This window comes from Cervus elaphus, chromosome 19, assembly GCF_910594005.1.
Source record: "Cervus elaphus chromosome 19, mCerEla1.1, whole genome shotgun sequence".
NCBI lineage: Eukaryota > Metazoa > Chordata > Mammalia > Artiodactyla > Cervidae > Cervus > Cervus elaphus.
This window is the reverse complement of record NC_057833.1, coordinates 46751671-46769798: the sequence shown is the minus strand read 5'-3', so window position 1 is coordinate 46769798 and position 18128 is coordinate 46751671. Positions and strand designations below refer to the sequence as shown.

General features: G+C 52.6%; 1 protein-coding gene across 2 annotated transcripts in view; it reads right to left on the bottom strand.

The window, feature by feature from the left end:
* Positions 1 to 263: 263 nt before the first annotated feature.
* The window catches only part of BDH1 (3-hydroxybutyrate dehydrogenase 1), a 36462-nt gene continuing 18597 nt past the window's right edge, over positions 264 to 18128 (bottom strand). For both annotated transcript variants that reach the window (XM_043874548.1, XM_043874547.1), the window contains exons 5-7: positions 12041 to 12182; positions 2703 to 2855; positions 264 to 1301 (exon numbers count right to left, since the gene is read on the bottom strand). In XM_043874548.1, the coding sequence (XP_043730483.1) occupies positions 829 to 1301; positions 2703 to 2855; positions 12041 to 12182 (768 nt within the window). In that variant the 3' untranslated portion in view covers positions 264 to 828. The remainder of the gene's footprint in view (positions 1302 to 2702; positions 2856 to 12040; positions 12183 to 18128) is intronic.

The following is an 18128-nucleotide window of genomic DNA, read 5'->3' as shown; positions in this document are numbered from 1 at the left end:
TTGGGCATCTCCACACATTTGTCCTAAAACAGGTTGGAGAAATCTCAAATGTAAATCTCCAGAATGTTGCCACCCCCTTCACTCAGCTCTGAATTGCCTGCTGCAGGCTGCACACAGCAACACCAAGGACCTGCAGAGAGGCGCACGGTGGGCACGTGGTGTGCACGGCTCAGGCAAGGAGGGCACAGAGCTCATCACGGATCCTCCAGTGACTGGCCCCAGAGCCGCCCCGGAACATAAAACGTGAAACATTTCTACAGCAGTGGCAGGAACTTGGACCTTTATATTTTATAGAAATCAATATAAGCAAAATTGACTTATAAGCAATAAAAGGGCAATTCACGTATCTTCTTTGGGCCAAAAATGCTTCATGTACAAAAGAAAAAAAAAAAAACGTCCTTTTAACTTAGGAGGCTGGTTTAAGGCTCAAATGAGATATATTTTTTTCAACTCGTGTTTGGCTTTAAAATATAAAGGATTTGTATTCTATTTGATAATAAATCTGTTGTTAACATAAAGATATCTACCTAAAATCTTTGTATAAAATCAACTCCAGAAAGACAGAGGCACTATGTTTATCCTGAGGTTTGGGGGCCCTGCCCACCATTCTGCACCCCAACTGAGAAGGCCTGAGCCATTCACTGGGTATGCAAATTGGGCTGGGCTACCTGCTCTAGTTAATGCTCAGACTGGTGGTGGGTCCTCCTGGGATGGGGCTAATCCACCAGTGAGACACCAGGAGGTGATGGCACAAGCCCCTCCCCCTCCCTCCCTCCATCCTCTTCCCCCACACCCAGGGCTCCCCAGCAGAGGCCAGCGCGAAACTTGTCAGTGAATATAGATCCTGTCGGAGATGGCTCCGGGGAAGTGGGTCATGATCTGCATCCGCAGCCACCAGTAGTAGTCCATGGGGTGGTAGCGAGTGTAGGGAGTGGCGGCGGTCAGGGCGTGGGTCACAGCCTTGATGACGGGAGAGGTGTCTGTGGAGCCGCTGGTGCAGTAGCTCTCCATCCTGGCGACCTTCTCATCAAAGTACTTCCTGCCGTAGTCCTGGCGCACCACCTCGGGCAGCTCCTCCCACATCTTGTTGGCGATGGCCTGGATGCGCTCAGTGCCGCCATAGAGGCTGGTGGCGGCGATGAAGTTGCCGGGTTCCACCACGCTGACCTTCACTCCCAGCGGGTGCATCTCATAGCGCAGGCAGTCAGAGAAAGCCTCCACCCCGAACTTGGTGATGCAGTATGGGGAACGGGCCACGTTGGCCATGCGGCCCATCATGCTGCTGATGTTAACAACGCGGCCTGCAGAGGAAGACGGCAAACACCTGCTCACGGGGCCCTGCCTGCAGGGGACCTGGGGCCTGGCATGTTTCTGGAGGCCTGGTTAGAACCCAGCCTCTTGGCCCGAGACCTCTTTTGCAGCCTGCGTGGCTGGGGCTCAGCCTTCTGAACCACCCAGTGTTGGGGGGTTTCTCATTTACAGTGGAGGCCAGCTCAGGTCCACACATTAGCATCAGCATCCCTGGTATTTCCTGGCTAGCCAGGTGGGTCCAAGCAGGATAGGGAAGGAGAAAAGAGAAGTAGGCTTGCAGAGCAGGAGGGCACAACATAAAGGACAACAGCTCTGTCTTGCCTGCCATGTTCTCTTATTGCCAGTAACTCCAAACTGTTGTTACCTGGCCTGGCTCTGTTGCCAAGCAGGCAGGGTCAGGGTTCCGAACATGCCTTCAGGTCTAATACAATAACCTGAGCGGAGTCTCAGGCACTAGGGGAGAGTGGGGGCCTAGAGAAGCTCTCCCACAGGCCCAGCCTGGGGACGCTAGGAGTTAGCACAGCCTCTCCCTGCCCTGGACCAGTGGGTAGAGGAGCCCATCCAGCCTTCCCCGGAAGGCCAGGCAGACCACAGGCCCCCTTGCCCTGGGTGTGCCCCCAGTAAGTCAAGGCATGGCCACACCAGGGCACTAGGGAGAGACACCTTCCAGAAACCTCCAACTTGGAAGTTGCTGAAAGGTTGGCGTTTTCTTCAAAAACCCCACAGCTGCTCTCTGGGTCCCTCTTGTCACTGCTGGGTCACTGGGACATAGAGTATGGACCTTCCCTTTTTTGCCATATTGTTTGCTACTCTAGGGAGAAAATATGAGCCCAGGTCTTCTTAGGTGGTTTGCTTACATTTGGCTACCTAACCTGGTTTGGGCATTTTGTCTGTTTTGCCAATTTCTAATCTTGATTCTTATTATTTTCTTTTTTTTTTTTTTTTTTTGATTCTTATTATTTTCAACTACTACCACAATTGTCTCATTTTTAAACTATGGCATAGTAACCCATAGGATGGATATACAAACATTTACTTAAGCACACCTCTGTTAGCACGTGATGTATACACAAAGCTCTGTGCACAAGGGTGGTTATTTGTCTAGATTAAGTTCTCAGACTAGGATTACTGCTATAATCTTTTAGCCTTTGGTGTAGAATGCTGACCTCTTACCTGCTCTACTGTCTGAAAACCACACATCCCTTTCCACCCTCTGCCCAGGGCACCCCCATTGGCCATGATCCACAGGCCCTGTGTCACCCCTGGGGCTTATGGGCTCAGCCAGTGATGGTGGTGGGTAGTGGGTCTGCTGAGACCTATTACCATTCTGAGCGAAGATGAAAAGGTAGAGCAGGTCCAGGGGGCAGGAAGAAGGTCCCCTTCCACCTTACCTTTTGCCCTCCGGATAAGGGGGAGAAAGGCTTTCGTCACCCGAACGGTGCCCCAGAGGTTCACTTCCGCCACCTCCTTGTAGGTCTCCATGCTGGTGAACTCCACGTCTCCAAACGTCGAGATGCCCGCATTGTTAACCAGGCCCCACAAGCCTGCACCGGAAGAAAGAACTGGGTCACCGCGGGGCTCAGCCTCAGGCATCACCCAACAGCCTGCAGCCCATCCTCCTACCCACTTTCATTCCTTTTCCCCATAACTTGGCAGCTTCTTGTCCAAGTCTCTCAAGACATGTTCTAGAGACACCCAGGAATAACCAGAGATGGAGAGGTCTAAAGTGCCGGCTGTGACCTCCCTTCAGTCTCCAGTTTCCAATTCTCATCTCGCTTCTGCCTGCAGCCACTCTCTGATCCATCACGACCCAGCCCTGCTGGCGCCCCCAGTCTGGAGCCCCCCCTCACCTTACTCATTTCTACCCTCCAGTCTCACCCTGCACTCTGCACCTGTTTATTCGTTCCTACCTCTGAGCCTTTGCTTGTATTCTCCCTCTTGCCAGAAACCAGGGGAACCTCAGGAATCTTCCAGGCCAAGTCCTCTCTGGAGAACCAGAGAGGGGACACAGCAGCCAAGGTCACACAGCAAGTAAGAGACTCAGCCAAGCCTTGATGTTGGGTCATGCCCCAGTCCGACTCCACTGAGATGCTAACAACCCCTCCATCCTCTGATCTCCCCTCTGAACCACGCACTATGGGCAGGATATCATGTGGTCAACCATCAGCATGTCATCAGTCATCAATATGAACACTGAACACACCTGGTCCTTGCAGGTAGCAAAGACCCCTCAGCCTTGTGTGATCCCATGGGCCTTAGTAAATGATCAGAGCAAACTCTCCGAGTGTACTTGGGTTGTGTTTCCTGCAAGACCAACTTGAAGGATCATCCGAGTCCACTTAGTCTGATAATTACTCTCATGGGTAGGGAGACATGAGAGGGAAGCCTGGCTTCAGCGGGACCAGTGAGGCCGGGCAGAGCTGAACTGGGATGAGACAGTGAGGGTCAAGAGACAGTGAGAGTCAAGAGACAGTGAGGGATGAGAAAGTAAGGGTGAGACAGTGAGGGACGGGACAGTGAGGGGTGAGACAGTGAGGGACGAGACAGTGAGGGACGAGGCAGTGAGGGATCAGACAGTGAGGGATCAGACAGTGAGGGATGAGACAGTGAGGGATGAGAAAGTAAGGGGTGAGACAGTGAGGGACGAGACAGTGAGGGATCAGACAGTGAGGGGTGAGACAGTGAGGGGTGAGACAGTGAGGGATGAGACAGTGAGGGATGAGAAAGTAAGGGGTGAGACAGTGAGGGATGAGACAGTGAGGGACGAGACAGTGAGGGATCAGACAGTGAGGGACGAGACAGTGAGGGACGAGACAGTGAGGGATCAGACAGTGAGGAATCAGACAGTGAGGGATCAGACAGTGAGGGATCAGACAGTGAGGGGCGAGACAGTGAGGGTTCAGACAGTGAGGGATCAGACAGTGAGGGGCGAGACAGTGAGGGATCAGACAGTGAGGGGTGAGACAGTGAGGGACGAGACAGTGAGGGATCAGACAGTGAGGGATCAGACAGTGAGGGATGAGAAAGTAAGGGGTGAGACAGTGAGGGACGAGACAGTGAGGAATCAGACAGTGAGGGATCAGACAGTGAGGGGCGAGACAGTGAGGGATCAGACAGTGAGGGATCAGACAGTGAGGGGCGAGACAGTGAGGGATCAGACAGTGAGGGATCAGACAGTGAGGGGCGAGACAGTGAGGGATCAGACAGTGAGGGGTGAGACAGTGAGGGATCAGACAGTGAGGGATCAGACAGTGAGGGGCGAGACAGTGAGGGATCAGACAGTGAGGGATCAGACAGTGAGGGATCAGACAGTGAGGGGCGAGACAGTGAGGGATCAGACAGTGAGGGGTGAGACAGTGAGGGACGAGACAGTGAGTGGGTGAGACAGTGAGGGGTGAGACAGTGAGGGATCAGACAGTGAGGGGCGAGACAGTGAGGGGGCGAGACAGTGAGGGGCGAGACAGTGAGGGATCAGACAGTGAGGGGTGAGACAGTGAGGGATCAGACAGTGAGGGGCGAGACAGTGAGGGATCAGACAGTGAGGGGCGAGACAGTGAGGGGGCGAGACAGTGAGGGGCGAGACAGTGAGGGATCAGACAGTGAGGGGCGAGACAGTGAGGGGGCGAGACAGTGAGGGGCGAGACAGTGAGGGATCAGACAGTGAGGGGTGAGACAGTGAGGGGCGAGACAGTGAGGGGCGAGACAGTGAGGGGGCGAGACAGTGAGGGGGCGAGACAGTGAGGGATGAGACAGTGAGGGGTGAGACAGTGAGGGGTGAGACAGTGAGGGGGTGAGACAGTGAGTGATGAGACAGTGAGGGGTGAGAGAGTGAGGGATGAGACAGTGAGGGGTGAGACAGTGAGGGGGCGAGACAGTGAGGGGCGAGACAGTGAGGGGGCGAGACAGTGAGGGGGCGAGACAGTGAGGGATCAGACAGTGAGGGGTGAGACAGTGAGGGGCGAGACAGTGAGGGGCCGAGAGAGTGAGGGATGAGACAGTGAGGGGTGAGACAGTGAGGGGGCGAGACAGTGAGGGGCGAGACAGTGAGGGGGCGAGACAGTGAGGGGGCGAGACAGTGAGGGATGAGACAGTGAGGGGTGAGACAGTGAGGGATGAGACAGTGAGGGGTGAGAGAGTGAGGGATGAGACAGTGAGGGGTGAGAGAGTGAGGGATGAGACAGTGAGGGGTGAGACAGTGAGGGATGAGACAGTGAGGGGTGAGACAGTGAGGGGGTGAGACAGTGAGTGATGAGACAGTGAGGGGGTGAGACAGTGAGTGATGAGACAGTGAGGGGTGAGAGAGTGAGGGATGAGACAGTGAGGGGTGAGACAGTGAGGGGGCGAGACAGTGAGGGATGAGACAGTGAGGGGTGAGACAGTGAGGGGGTGAGACAGTGAGTGATGAGACAGTGAGGGATGAGACAGCGAGGGGGTGAGACAGTGAGTGATGAGACAGTGAGGGGTGAGACAGCGAGGGGGTGAGACAGTGAGTGATGAGACAGTGAGGGGTGAGAGAGTGAGGGATGAGACAGTGAGGGGTGAGACAGTGAGGGATGAGACAGTGAGGGATGAGACAGTGAGGGGATGAGACAGTGAGGGGGTGAGACAGTGAGGGGTGAGACAGTGAGGGGTGAGACAGTGAGGGGCGAGACAGGGAGGGGCGAGACAGTGAGGGGCAGCCTTGTGCAGCAGGGCCCCCTCTGAGTTCTGTTTTTTCAGGTGCAAGGACTGGACACGCTGGAACCTCAGGACAGCTGGGCCCTGCCTCTTCTTTGTGGAAACCCTCAGGGTTCAGTCTCCCGTGGTCATGAAAGTGCTCCTTCCCAAGATGTAGCCTCGGGCAGAGCTGCCTTCTGGAGGCTGTCCCCTCCTGTAGGAACTTTGGCCTGCTTCACCCCAGTTAATCACGGAAGTGAGTTTGTGTAAATGACAGAGTAATTGGTCTCTAACTGCTTTCCTTCCGTGTTACCCAAATTAAAGCTTGTCAACTGACCTCTTGTGCTTTCTCCTTCAATTATGGAGAATTAAGAGCATTTATTAGAGAAAGGAAATTGCCGGTTAACAAAGTGCTCATGACGCTCTCACCTCCACTCCCCATGGCGACCAAGCCAAAGCCACCCCCTCAGCTCTCATGAGTGACCTCACAGTGACGCAGCCACTCCCCTCGACCCCCGACCCCCTGCAGACCTTCCCCTGGGAGTCACTGCCCCCTCCTCTTCCCAGGAGAAGCAGGAGGCCTCCCACCAATTGTCAAGACACTTCACCCTCCACTGGATTCCACATCATGAGCCATCCACCCTTCTTTTTATGCAACTTTCACTCTTCTCCTATCCATGCCTCCCTCCCTTCAACAGTATACACATTAGATGCTCAATAAATGTTTGTCAAGTGAATGAATGAATGTAAATATCAACACCATGTTTCATATCCCAAAGAACTTTCTCTTAGTCATGCTGCCCCCTCACACCACTGTCTGCTCTCCTTCCCTCCATGGCCAGGCTTCTGAGAACATGAGCTACACTCTCCAGTTTCCCATTTTCCTGCCAGTCTGGGTCCCAGCCCCACACTGCTCCAGGGTGTCCAAGGCATCCCCTTGCTAGGGATATCTCTCCCACCCTCATTCCCTGCCATCTTCTCTGGCCTCAGCCTGCCCCCGGTGTGAGCACTACTGATACCCACACACCTCCTTACACCTCCTTCATCTCCCCTGACCCCCGTTTTCCACCTGTCCTCCAGGATCCTGTCCTAGAGCAACTGTCCTGCAGTGACACGCAATGCTTAGGCAGCCTCATCTTCTTTATGCTCATGAAAGTTGCCAGCTGCTTTATGTTTGATTCATATGGACCATATATATGACATAAAATACATACCGCCCTTTTATCCACCTAAAAATTAATTACATCTGACTCCGCTATGAAAAAAGGTTAACTGCACTTGACCTGTGGATGCACAATGCTCCTAGGATTACAGCTCTGATGATGTGATAAGTAACAAGTGTGTGCACCCAGGAGATCCCTGGAGTCCTCGGTCAACATTCTGAATAGACTCACAACCTTCCTGCTGGTCTGGGTGACAGCTGCTTTCGTGTAACCACCCCATCGCCACCTCTGAGTAACTGTTCCCAGGCACCCCTCGAAACTCATGGCTCTCCCAGCCCCACCTCCTCCTCCTGATGGTCATTTTCATCTGAAGGTACCACAGGCCCCCAACTCACACTAACTAACCACCAAGTGCTCAAGCCTGCTTTGCTAACAGTTTCCCTTCGCTATAGCTTCCCTGTCATCTTCGGCTCCTCTAGCCCCTTCATTTCTCCCCCATATAATGAGTCATGAGTACTTTATTATTTTTTTTTACAGCTCAGTGTTACAGCTCTATTTTATTTAGATAATAGCAGGAAAATCCATCTTCGAAGCGTGAGGGCACATCGATCCAAAGACACGAAGAGAAGAGCGCCCATGAGTACTTTAATATTACCCAGAAGGATCAAAAGGATGGCTGCTGGGCCCTGAACTAAGCACTTTGTAACCATTCATTCACCTGATCCTTACAATCAATCAATAGATACTGAATTGTCCCATGTCCAGATGAAGCAACTGAGGCTCAGAGAGGTTAAGCAGCTTGTTCAACATCACCCAGCTAACCAGTGGGTAGGACGGCGTAGGACCTAGGTCTGCGTGAGGACATAGCTCTAGCCCTTAATCCCGTGCTGCTGTTGGCTTCCTCTGCCTTCTTTCTGGTGTCCACAGCATTAGTTTGGGTCCCTGTTGTTGGAGAAGCTCTCCCAGGTCTCCCTGTCAGTCGCTCTCCTCCTCCATCCTGATCCGACCCACTCCACCAGGCTCTCCTCAGTCAGCTACTTCCTGCTCCTCTGCTTCCCTCTGGAGTGGGATGTGCGAGCGTCCTTTCCCACACTTGTCATCCACTCCCCGCCAAGGACTCTGCCCTCGAGCCTGGACAGTCTGCCACTCCCCTGACATCACGGCCCCTCCTGCCTCCACTGTGTCCTAACTCTGCTCAGCTGCCCTGACCCTCAGCCTGAAAGCAGCTTCTGTTGATTTGCTCCTGCTGTGGTTGGATCGAGGTGTGAGCCTCACAGATGGGCACCCTGAGGCCCACATGGCTGAAGGTACAAGCCCAAGCTCACACCACTAGTAAGAGGCTAAGCCCAGAGCAACTGCAGCCTTCTCACTCCCAGACTGAGTACGCCCCAGATGTAGGGACCTCCCTGTCCATGGCATAAAGTCCCCAGTGTTGTAACCAATCCTCATAGGTCTCGTCATGAAGCCACTGACTTCCATTTTGCCCAACTACAAACTTCCTCTGCAAGCTCATACCCTTTCAGGTGCTCAGCACACTGCCAAACATACAGTAGGCACTCAGTAAATGTTTACTGAATGCAAGGTAAGTGGTGGTTTCAAGATCAGGCCATGCCCACAGCCTGCGGGTTGGTCCACTTGCTCGGCCTTTCCCTATGGTGGTGGTGGAGGAGGGGCTGGTCACAGGCTCTGGACGGCCAGTCCCTCAGGTCCCTGCGAGGGAGGCAAAGGGGCTGGTGGCAGAAGGCTCACCAGCTCTAACCTGACAATCCCCTTCATCTTACCACCACTGCTGGCTCTCCTGGCTTTGGCAGCAACTATTCCACAGAGCCCAGGTGAAGGGCATCAAACTCGCCATCAAAATGTGATGACTCGCCATCAAAATGTGCCTTCCACACTGGGGGAATTGGGGGGTGGGGGGGGGTGGGAAGAATGGACTGTCTCCTGGAAGGTTCCTGCCGAGGTAGATGAGTGTGTGTGTGTGTGCTAAGTCACTTCAGTCATGTCTGACTCCTTGCGACCCAGGGACTGTAGCCCGCCAGGCTCCTCTGTCCATGGGATTCTCTAGGCGAGAATACTGGAGGGGGTAGCCATTTCCTTTTCCAGGGAATCTTCCCAACCCAGGGATCGAACCCGTGTCTTTTATGTCTCCTGCATTGGCAGGCGGGTTCTTTACCACTAGCACCACCTGGGAAGTCGAGGTGGATGGGTGAAATGAGTCAAAAGTAGCCACAGGCTTAAGGAAGGCATCTGGTCTGCAAGATCAGGGAGGGCGCCACCTGGTGGTCAAAGACAGTATTGCCTGAGAAGGAGGGGAGGAATTTGCACAGTTTAACCCAGAAAAACGGGGCTTCCCTGGTGGCTCTGTGGTAAAGAATCTGCCTGTCAATGCAGAAGACGAGGATTTAAGCCCTGGGTCAGAAAGATCCCCTGGAGAAAGAAATGGCAACCCACTCCAGCATTCTTGCTTGGGAAATCCCCGGGACAGAGGAACCTGGTGGGCTAGAGTTTGGGGGTGTAGCCCAGGGGGGTCGCAAAAGAGTCTGACACAACTCAGTGACTAAATAATAAAGAACAACAGCCCAGTAAAATACGTCCATGAGGGGTTGCGGGGCTGGGGGGCACGCAGAAGGAAGGGAAAAGGGGAGAGACCTGGGCAGCCACATATATGACAGATTTATTTTCTTTTTCAGATCTAAAAAATCTTCAAATCTTTTTTTTTTTTTTTTTCCAAAAAATGCAGTACTGGTTAATTAAGGTGATGGTGAGTGGTTGAACAACCCTTGCAGGAATGTGTCATGTGGCAAAAAGGAACAGGGAAAGGTTTCTTCACCAGGGTTGGTGCTGGGATTTGAGCCCAATCCAAGGGCAGGGGGGAGCCCGGGGTCCTCCCCGACTTGTCCGGTTAGGCTAACTGGGCAGACTAGTATTGGGATAGAGTTGATTCCGCCGTGGTGGCTGAGCACAAGGACCTGGGTCCTGAGCAGCCCCCAACCCCAGTGCAGCCCTGTTCTGGGCTCAGTTCTACCCTGACCCTTCCTTCCCATGGCCATTTTATCACCACAAACCCACAGGCTGTGATGAAGTCGGTTTATGGTGCTGACTGCAGCTGTTTTCCAGCCTAATCGTTTATGAGGGCGGCCCAGGGAAGGCGGGCAGGAGGAGGATTTTACCACCAGGGAGGGGGTGAGGCAGGCTGTACCTTCCAAGCTGGTAATCATCCCAGTGGGACCCATCCTGCCTTCGCTTAATGGGGCAGGAGTCCTGGCTCTGCGTGTTCATTACCAAACAGATGTTCAGTGAGTTCAGGAACTCGTGGGCCTCTCCTCGGAGAGCAGAGGGCCTGGGAATGGCCTGCTGTGGGGGTGGGGGTGGCCCCGGGCTGACAAGGTGATGTATCAGTGACAGCTTCTGATAGCCACACAGCATGGGAGCCCCTGGGGTCACTGCTGGGGGGATGACAGCATCTCCACTTCACTGATAAATGCTCAGCAGAGTGGCCAGCACTGGCCTGGGTCACTCATCCACTTGCCTGCTCCCTACCACCGACTGAAGTAACGGCTCAGGAGAGCCGCCCCACCCCACTCTGCAGGATGGCAGAGAGCTGAATAAGGCACCCCCTTTTCGCCTGGGCTGACAGGAAGCTCGAAGGTAAATGTCCTGGAAGAAGCGACGCAACCAGAATGCAGCACCATCCTGCTGTGTGCCCCTCCCCTCTGCTATACGCAGAGCCTCTCCCACCAAGGTCCTCCGTGGGCTGGGCCGGGAGGGCACTCGAGTTCTTACGTTATGGAATTTTCTGCAGCATCTGACCCTGTTGGCGATGGGTCCCCAACTTTCTGTTACCTTAGCTTCTGGGGCACTGTAGCAAACCTCTCTGACAGTTGTCTTTCTCTTCTCTGGCCCCAAATTGCTTCTGTTCCCCAGGAGTCCCTCCTCGCATCTCCTCCACTCCTAGTCTCACTTCCAACCAGGCACACCTGATTTCCAGCCCACAGACTTCTGGGGAAGGGGGTGTGTGCACAGGCATTTCAGCACCTCCCATCCCTCGGCTGTCCTCCAGGGCGGGGCAGTAGGTGTCCAGGATACAGACCTCTCGCCTCTCCCTCACCCCCACACACAGTCCGGCCAGCTCTGTCTCCGCAATACTCCTCGAATCTGGTACCTCCTTTTTCCCAACACCCAGTGCCCTAGAGTTCAGGAGGCTCACACTCAAACGCTTTCCCTTTAAGCCCCCCTCCACGCTGCCACCAGCGTCCCCAGACTACCAGTCTGAGCAGGTCATTCCTCACAGCAAAGCCCCTTCAGTGTCTCCCCTCGCCCTCAAGAGAGCAACCACGCTCCTTCACGTGGGCCCCAAGCCCTGCACAACCTCCCTGCCTGACCTCATGTGCTGCCAACACAACCGCCAGCCTGACCCTGACTGGCTGCCCCTCAGCACAGCCCGTGTGCTCCCCACCACTGTTCACGGTCCCCCTCCCACTTGGAATGCCCATCCTGTGCTCTGCCAATCTGCCCTGGCTGACCCTCCCCCAGCCCACCCCAAGACCAGGCTTGTCCCTCTGTCCCATGTTGCACTCTGAGAGGCGATATGGCGATTATCTGGGTCAACTCCCCAGTGAACTGTGAGGTCCCTGGGGTCAGGGGCTGTGTTTTGGCCGTCTTTGTGTCCCCGGCATCAGCCCAGCACCCAGAACTTGCACTCCGTGAGGACTGGCTGGGTTGGTCTGTATGGCCTCAGTGCAGTGTGAAATTTAACCTATTTCCTCCACTGTGCAGCAGGAAGAAGAGCCCAAACAAGAGAGAAAGCTGTCTTTTGGCAGGATGTTAGCACATGGAAGGGGGTGTTTGGGGAGGGTCCCCTCAGAACGGCCAGCCCAGGTGCCACCCCCACTGCCCCAAGGCGCCCTTACCTTTCTCAGGGTCCTCCAGGCTCGAGCGGATGACCTCCGCCGCTTTATCCACCTCTTCGCTTTTGCAGACGTTGAGCTGGACAGTTCTTAAGCGATCACTTTTCATGCTGTCCAGCTCTTTGACCCCATCACTCCCTTTGTCCTGGGGAGAAGAGAGGAGCTGCTGCACCCGCCTCCTTCCCACCCAGCCTGCGGGATGAGGACCAGGGCCAAGGCAGGGAACTGCTCCCAGTCCCAGCCAAAGCCTGGGGCTTGTGCACGGCTTATTAACAGCCGCAGGCGGTGGTCTTTGGGGACCCACCCGGACCTGCTCCACCAGTAAATGGTTCTAGTCAACCCCTGAGCATGATGGCACATCAAATACCAAACTAAGCACCTCAGACACAAGCCCCCAAAGCCCCTTGGCAGGATGCTGTCTCCCAGCAGAGGTCACAAACACAGTACAGACCGGGGCCAAGCATGTGGGGATCAGACAGTGGGGAGGGTGGGGCTCAGGGACGGAGCACACGCCCTCTCACCCCGCCAGCTGTTGTCCATGTGGGTATGCAATCCCAGGGCAGCCAGACGCTTAGATTTTTAAGCTAATAACTAGGATCTCCTGATGTTTCAAGTGTTAGAAAAATTACCCTTAAAAAAAAAAAAACCACTGCATGCCAAAGCATACCCACAGCTGCATGTGACCAGCAGGCCGCCAGTCGGTCACCTCTGTTCTAAGCCAAGAGCCAGTCACAGCAGCATGACCAGAGACCAAAGCCAGACTGTAACTGCAGCTGGGTCATGAACCAGGCTCTGTGCACTCAGGTGCATCCCTTAAGAGGGGCCCAGTTTTTCCAGACACTGCTATTTCCAAGGGCATCGCCACCTGCACGGACCTGCTCAGGTTAATGGCATGAGGAAATCGCTTAAAAAAAAAAACCTTGCTAAATGTCAAAGCACTATGCAAATTCAAGTATTATTAAACAAGAGAAAAGTGTCACTCACTCAGCACTCACGTCTTGGGCCTCTATCATGTTCAAGCACTGTGCTAATAACACAGACGTGAAAATAAATAACAGCCTCTGTTCTCAGAGAGTCACGTTTTAAGGAAGGAGGCAGATATGGGAGCAGACAAGACTGGGCAACTATGCTGCAGGAAAGCCTGTGGGAGGCAGGAGGCTGCACAGAAAGTGGGGCGGGCAGGGAAGGTCCTCCAAGAGCAGTGCCAGCCGAGGACATGAACCAGAGGGGGACCCGGGGACCAGGCACTTCCTGAAGAGGATAACTCTGGTCCTACCACAAGCCATTGAAGGCACAGCAGAGATAGAGGAATGTGGGACGTGAGGCTGGAGAGTCAGGCAAGGGCCTGCTTGGGGGCAGCAGTGAGCAGATGCAGGATCTGAATAAAGCAGACATCATTTATTGTTTACTGTGCTTCACTGTGCTGTTTGAAATGCATTATCTCATTAGTCCTCCCATCCAGAGCAGGGTGTATTACCATACCGCCTATATTCTACGACACACACTTTTCACCACAGGGATGAGCTACAATCAGTGTGAAATGAGACACTGTCAGTCATAATTTGACTGGCAGTGACTTTTCTCAGTGGTCCATGGAACAGTGATGCATCTGAGGAGAGGACAGGAGTAGCTGCCTGAAGACGAAGGGACGGAGACAGGCCTCACTGTTCCACGGACCACTGAGAGAATCACTCTGCAGAGGGCAGGTCTGGGCTACATCTGGGGCTGGAAAGAACACCCCCGGCCAGGCCAGAGCAGGGAGCATGAGGATGGCTGTGGTGGAAAGTTCTCTGCAAGATGGGCTGAGTGTCATCAGTGGTTTGAACCAGGAGGCCCCTAGCCCCAGGCCTGAAGAACCCACATCATGCAATGTCAGAGGGACCTAGGGGAGAATGGGGGAGACTCTATCACGTTGGACCACCGGTGCTAGAGAAGACTGGAGAGGATAATCTCTCTGGAGAGGACTTGGGAGAACGGGATGGTGAGGGGGCCTACTTGTCCTGTGCAGCCCGGAAAACAGAATTAGGGCAGGGAAGTCAAATTCAGCTCAAAACGAGGAGTGACTCTCACCGTCTGGAGATGGCAGGGGCTACCCTGGAGGTGTTCAGACAATGAGGCCACGATGTGGGGTCTGTCTGGATGGGATGGAGAACATGGTACAGAGAAGACTCAGGCATCAGGCAAGACATCAGGCTGACCCCCCCTCTAATATCTCTTCCACCCCTAAACTGTCAACTTCTCCAGGGAGCCTCCCCAGAGGCCCTGGGAGACTTAGAGGCATGGCTCCCTGAGCCTCTGCCCTGCTTGGCACCAGGAACACCAGATACATCAGTCACCTCTGCACAGAGCAGCCAGGGTGAGGCTTGGTTTGCCCAAGACTTGGCCCTGAGGATCCCTGGATGTGCCGGTCTTTCTAATCGACATGGTGCTCCAGCTCCAGGGGAGCAGACAGGCCTGAGCACCTACTGCCGTCCCCCCGGGGTTCACCAGAGAAGAACTGCCCGGACGCCATCTTCAAGTCCAGAGGCTGGAGGGGCTGCCCCCAGACACCTCTCTTTCCCACGGATGGGCCTCAGGAAAACACCCGTCTTGTTTTAATTCAGTCCTTGTAGCGGGGTTCCTCAAAAGCCCCTCAGGATAGAGTCTGCGTGGCCCAAGTCTCCGAGGGCTGCTGATGTCTGCTTCAATAGAACGATTCCAGCTGAGGTGACCAGGAACTGAGTGTCCTTCCTCCTCTGACCTCTGTTAATCCTGCCGCCATCAGGCAACAAACAACTCCCAAACCCCACACCGGACCTCTCCTGTGCCTCTCGCCAGCATCAAGCCGACGCCCCTGCAGTCCCTGGGGGGAGCCCCACCCCACTCTGGGTTAGGGTGCCCCCCAATCTAGGTTAGGGTGCCCACAGGAACATAGTTTGGCTGCTTGACAGCTAAGAGCCTTCTCAGAGAAAACCACAGCTTCCAGCTCAGCATTCAGGCCCCCAGGAGAGAAGCCACACCCTCCCACCTTCTCCTGAAGCCCCCCCACACCCGCCATTCCATGTCCTCGTCGGCCTCTGAGCAGGCTCCACGTCCTGCTTCCCTGACTGTTGATTGGCCTCCAGCTGTTCAAAGGAGCCTTTTCCCAACCCCCTCAGCCCACAGCCCACAGCCCTTGGCAGTCTGTCCTTCTGGATCCTTCTGCCCCAGGGCCCAGGCTGCACTGTCCGGGTCATTCCACCTCCTCGCTCCAGAGTTTCCGTGTGTGTCCACATCTGTCTTGCTGCTTAGGGACAAGCATTTGGTCCTTCAGTGTTGGTGCCTGTGTAACCAGTTTCTTGATAAACCCATTTCTTTTGTTATCCCTTTAAATTTCATCTGTAAGCTATTTTTCCACCCCTGGATGAAATTCAGGCAGACTTGTAACTTTTTACCAGACTTGTCTGGTAACTTTTGCATTCATTCCCAGATTAACTTTTTTGTTTTGGCAGAGTCCGGTTCAGTCTACTGATCCACTAACTCCAGTACAGCCTGGCTTGAATGCCCAAACCCTCAAACTTATATCCAGCTTAGAGCCTGCCTTGACCCGGGCCTGGCAGGATAGGGGTGTGGGAGTGGGGTGCCAACTAGCAGGGCTGGAAGCTGGGTGTCTCACTATTTTTGAGCTCGTCCTTGACTCCTGTTCCTTAATCTCTGACCCTTTCAGACTTGGATGCAGGGACTGGCCAATGAAAGGGCAAGACCTGAGTCTTCTAGGGGGCGGGGGTGCCGTCGTCGTCTGCTCCTGGTGCCCTGGGACAGCAGACGCACCAGAGCTGGCCCTCCCTTTTTGGGACACTTTTGTGATTTCCACAGAGATCCCTCCACTGGACCGCTCCCTCCTCTACAGAAGGGTCTCCTCCCTCAGCCCGGGCTTCAGTGGGACATCGCTTTGTCTGGGATCACACACAGCCTCTCAGGAGTCTCACTGCATCTCATACCCTTAAGGTGTCTCCAGGCAGCTCTCCCACTGTCCACATCCAGGCAGCAGTGTCCTGGTTGGGTGGAAGAACAACCCTCTCTCACTGGGGCTATGCTTGCTCTGCTTGCAGATAAGCCACTCTGGCCTCATCTGGGGGCTTTTAGACTCATTTTGCTAAACAGTAACACACCATTTTGTGACCTCTAATCACCAAGGCACAAAAGGTAAGCTCTCCAAGTAAGCTCCCTGAAGCCCACCTCGTTTTACTTGAGACCAGAGGGAAAATAAACCAACACTCTAACTACCCTCTCTAAATTTCCAACCTCTTTTATCTCAATTTATTACAACATTGAGGCAGGTAGGTCATGGGCTAATCCCAGCAGAAAGCTTTCATGGTTTCTCAGCATTTTACTGTTAGGTGGCCTAACACCTCAAGGCAGAAGGTGAGGACACTTGGCACATGTTATACGTGAGCACCTATCACATATATTAGAAACATGGAGACAAGAGGAGCAAACCTGGGCCCCTGTAATATGACAAAACGAGCCACAGGAGAAGCCAGCAAAGGAGATGAAGAAAAACCTAGAGAGTAGGGTGTCCATGAAATCAAGAAGCAAAGCGTTATAAGCAAGAGTGGTTTGTTCAGTCAAAGCTGCTGATGGGTTGGGTATGATAATGGCCGGAGAAGTAACCAATGGATGTGGCAAGACAGAGGCTGCTGGCATTCCCTGATAAAAGTCCTATCAGAGGCATTCCGAGCCCTTCCTTCACCATTAGAGGGAGTAGCACTGGTATAGCTTTCATGGGGAGCAATCTGGCAGATTTGAATAAGTTCTAAAATCTTTCCACCTAGCACTTTCACATCTAGAAATTTTTTTTAACAATTACTAATAAAAGCCTGCAAAGACAGGTACAAGACTATTCACTGTGGCTTTGTCTGTAATAACAAAAGTGAGAAATAAAGGGCACAAATGGATTGCAGTTACCATGGGGCTGCACAGTTGGACACGACGGAGCACACATACCCAGGTGCACATGGGTGAGGCAAGACACTGAAATGAAGACTTTAATTTTTTATATCGCACACTTCTATATTGTTTGAATCTATTATGAATAAGTACTACTTTCAAAATTCAAAAGAAATAAATGTTGAAAGGACAAACTCTTCTCTGATCTGGAAATATGTTCAAACCATGACAATGCAAATTATTATCTGTGCTTGCTACGTCATTGAAATTTTTACATTGCATGGATATTGTTTTATAGATATTAAACCTAGTGAAAAAAACTCCTTCCCAGGGTTCCTACTGCCTTCAAAATGAAGAAAAATATTTCATCCCCTGAACAGAGGACAGTGAGTTGTCCTTAATACCCATTAGTCCCTTCTTCTATAGCAGTAAAACCCCTGACTTAAAGCAGGGTACATATTGTTTCAGAATAACGACTACATTTACCAGCCTCCCCAGCAGCCAGGCAGGCTATGTGACTAAGCTCTGGCCAATAGAGAGAGAGTACATGTGCCATAAATGCAACTTCTGGCTCATGACTTTAAAGACCAGTAAGAGAAGCACTCATTGTAAAAAAAAATACAAATTACAACTATACTGAGATACATTTCTCATCTATCAGATTGGCAAAAATCAAAAGTTTAAAGCATAAAGTATGTAGAAACAGGTATTTTCATACATTACTGGTGGGAATGTAAAATTACACAACCCTTATGATAGGAAATTGGGGGATATCTTTTAAAATGATGACATACTTCATTAACCCTTTGACTGAAGAGTCACCTTACTCCTAGGAATTTACCCTAAAGATAAACTTCCAACAATATGTGAAAAAATACCTATTCACAAAGTTCTTCATTATGGCATTATTTATAATTGCAAAATATTGGAAAACAACCTATATGTTAGTAAATATATAGGAAACCATTGCAGTAAACTGTGGTCTACCCACACAATGGAGTATTACGATGCTGTTTAAAAAAAGTGAAAAAGATCTCTGTGAACTCACATGGGGTGGTTTCCAAGATATATCAATAAGTTTTTTAGCTAAAAAAGAGCACATACAGTATGCAAACATTTGTGAAGGTGGAAATGAAAGAATAGAGTAGAAAAAATAGGAGGTGGTGGAGTAACATTACTTTGA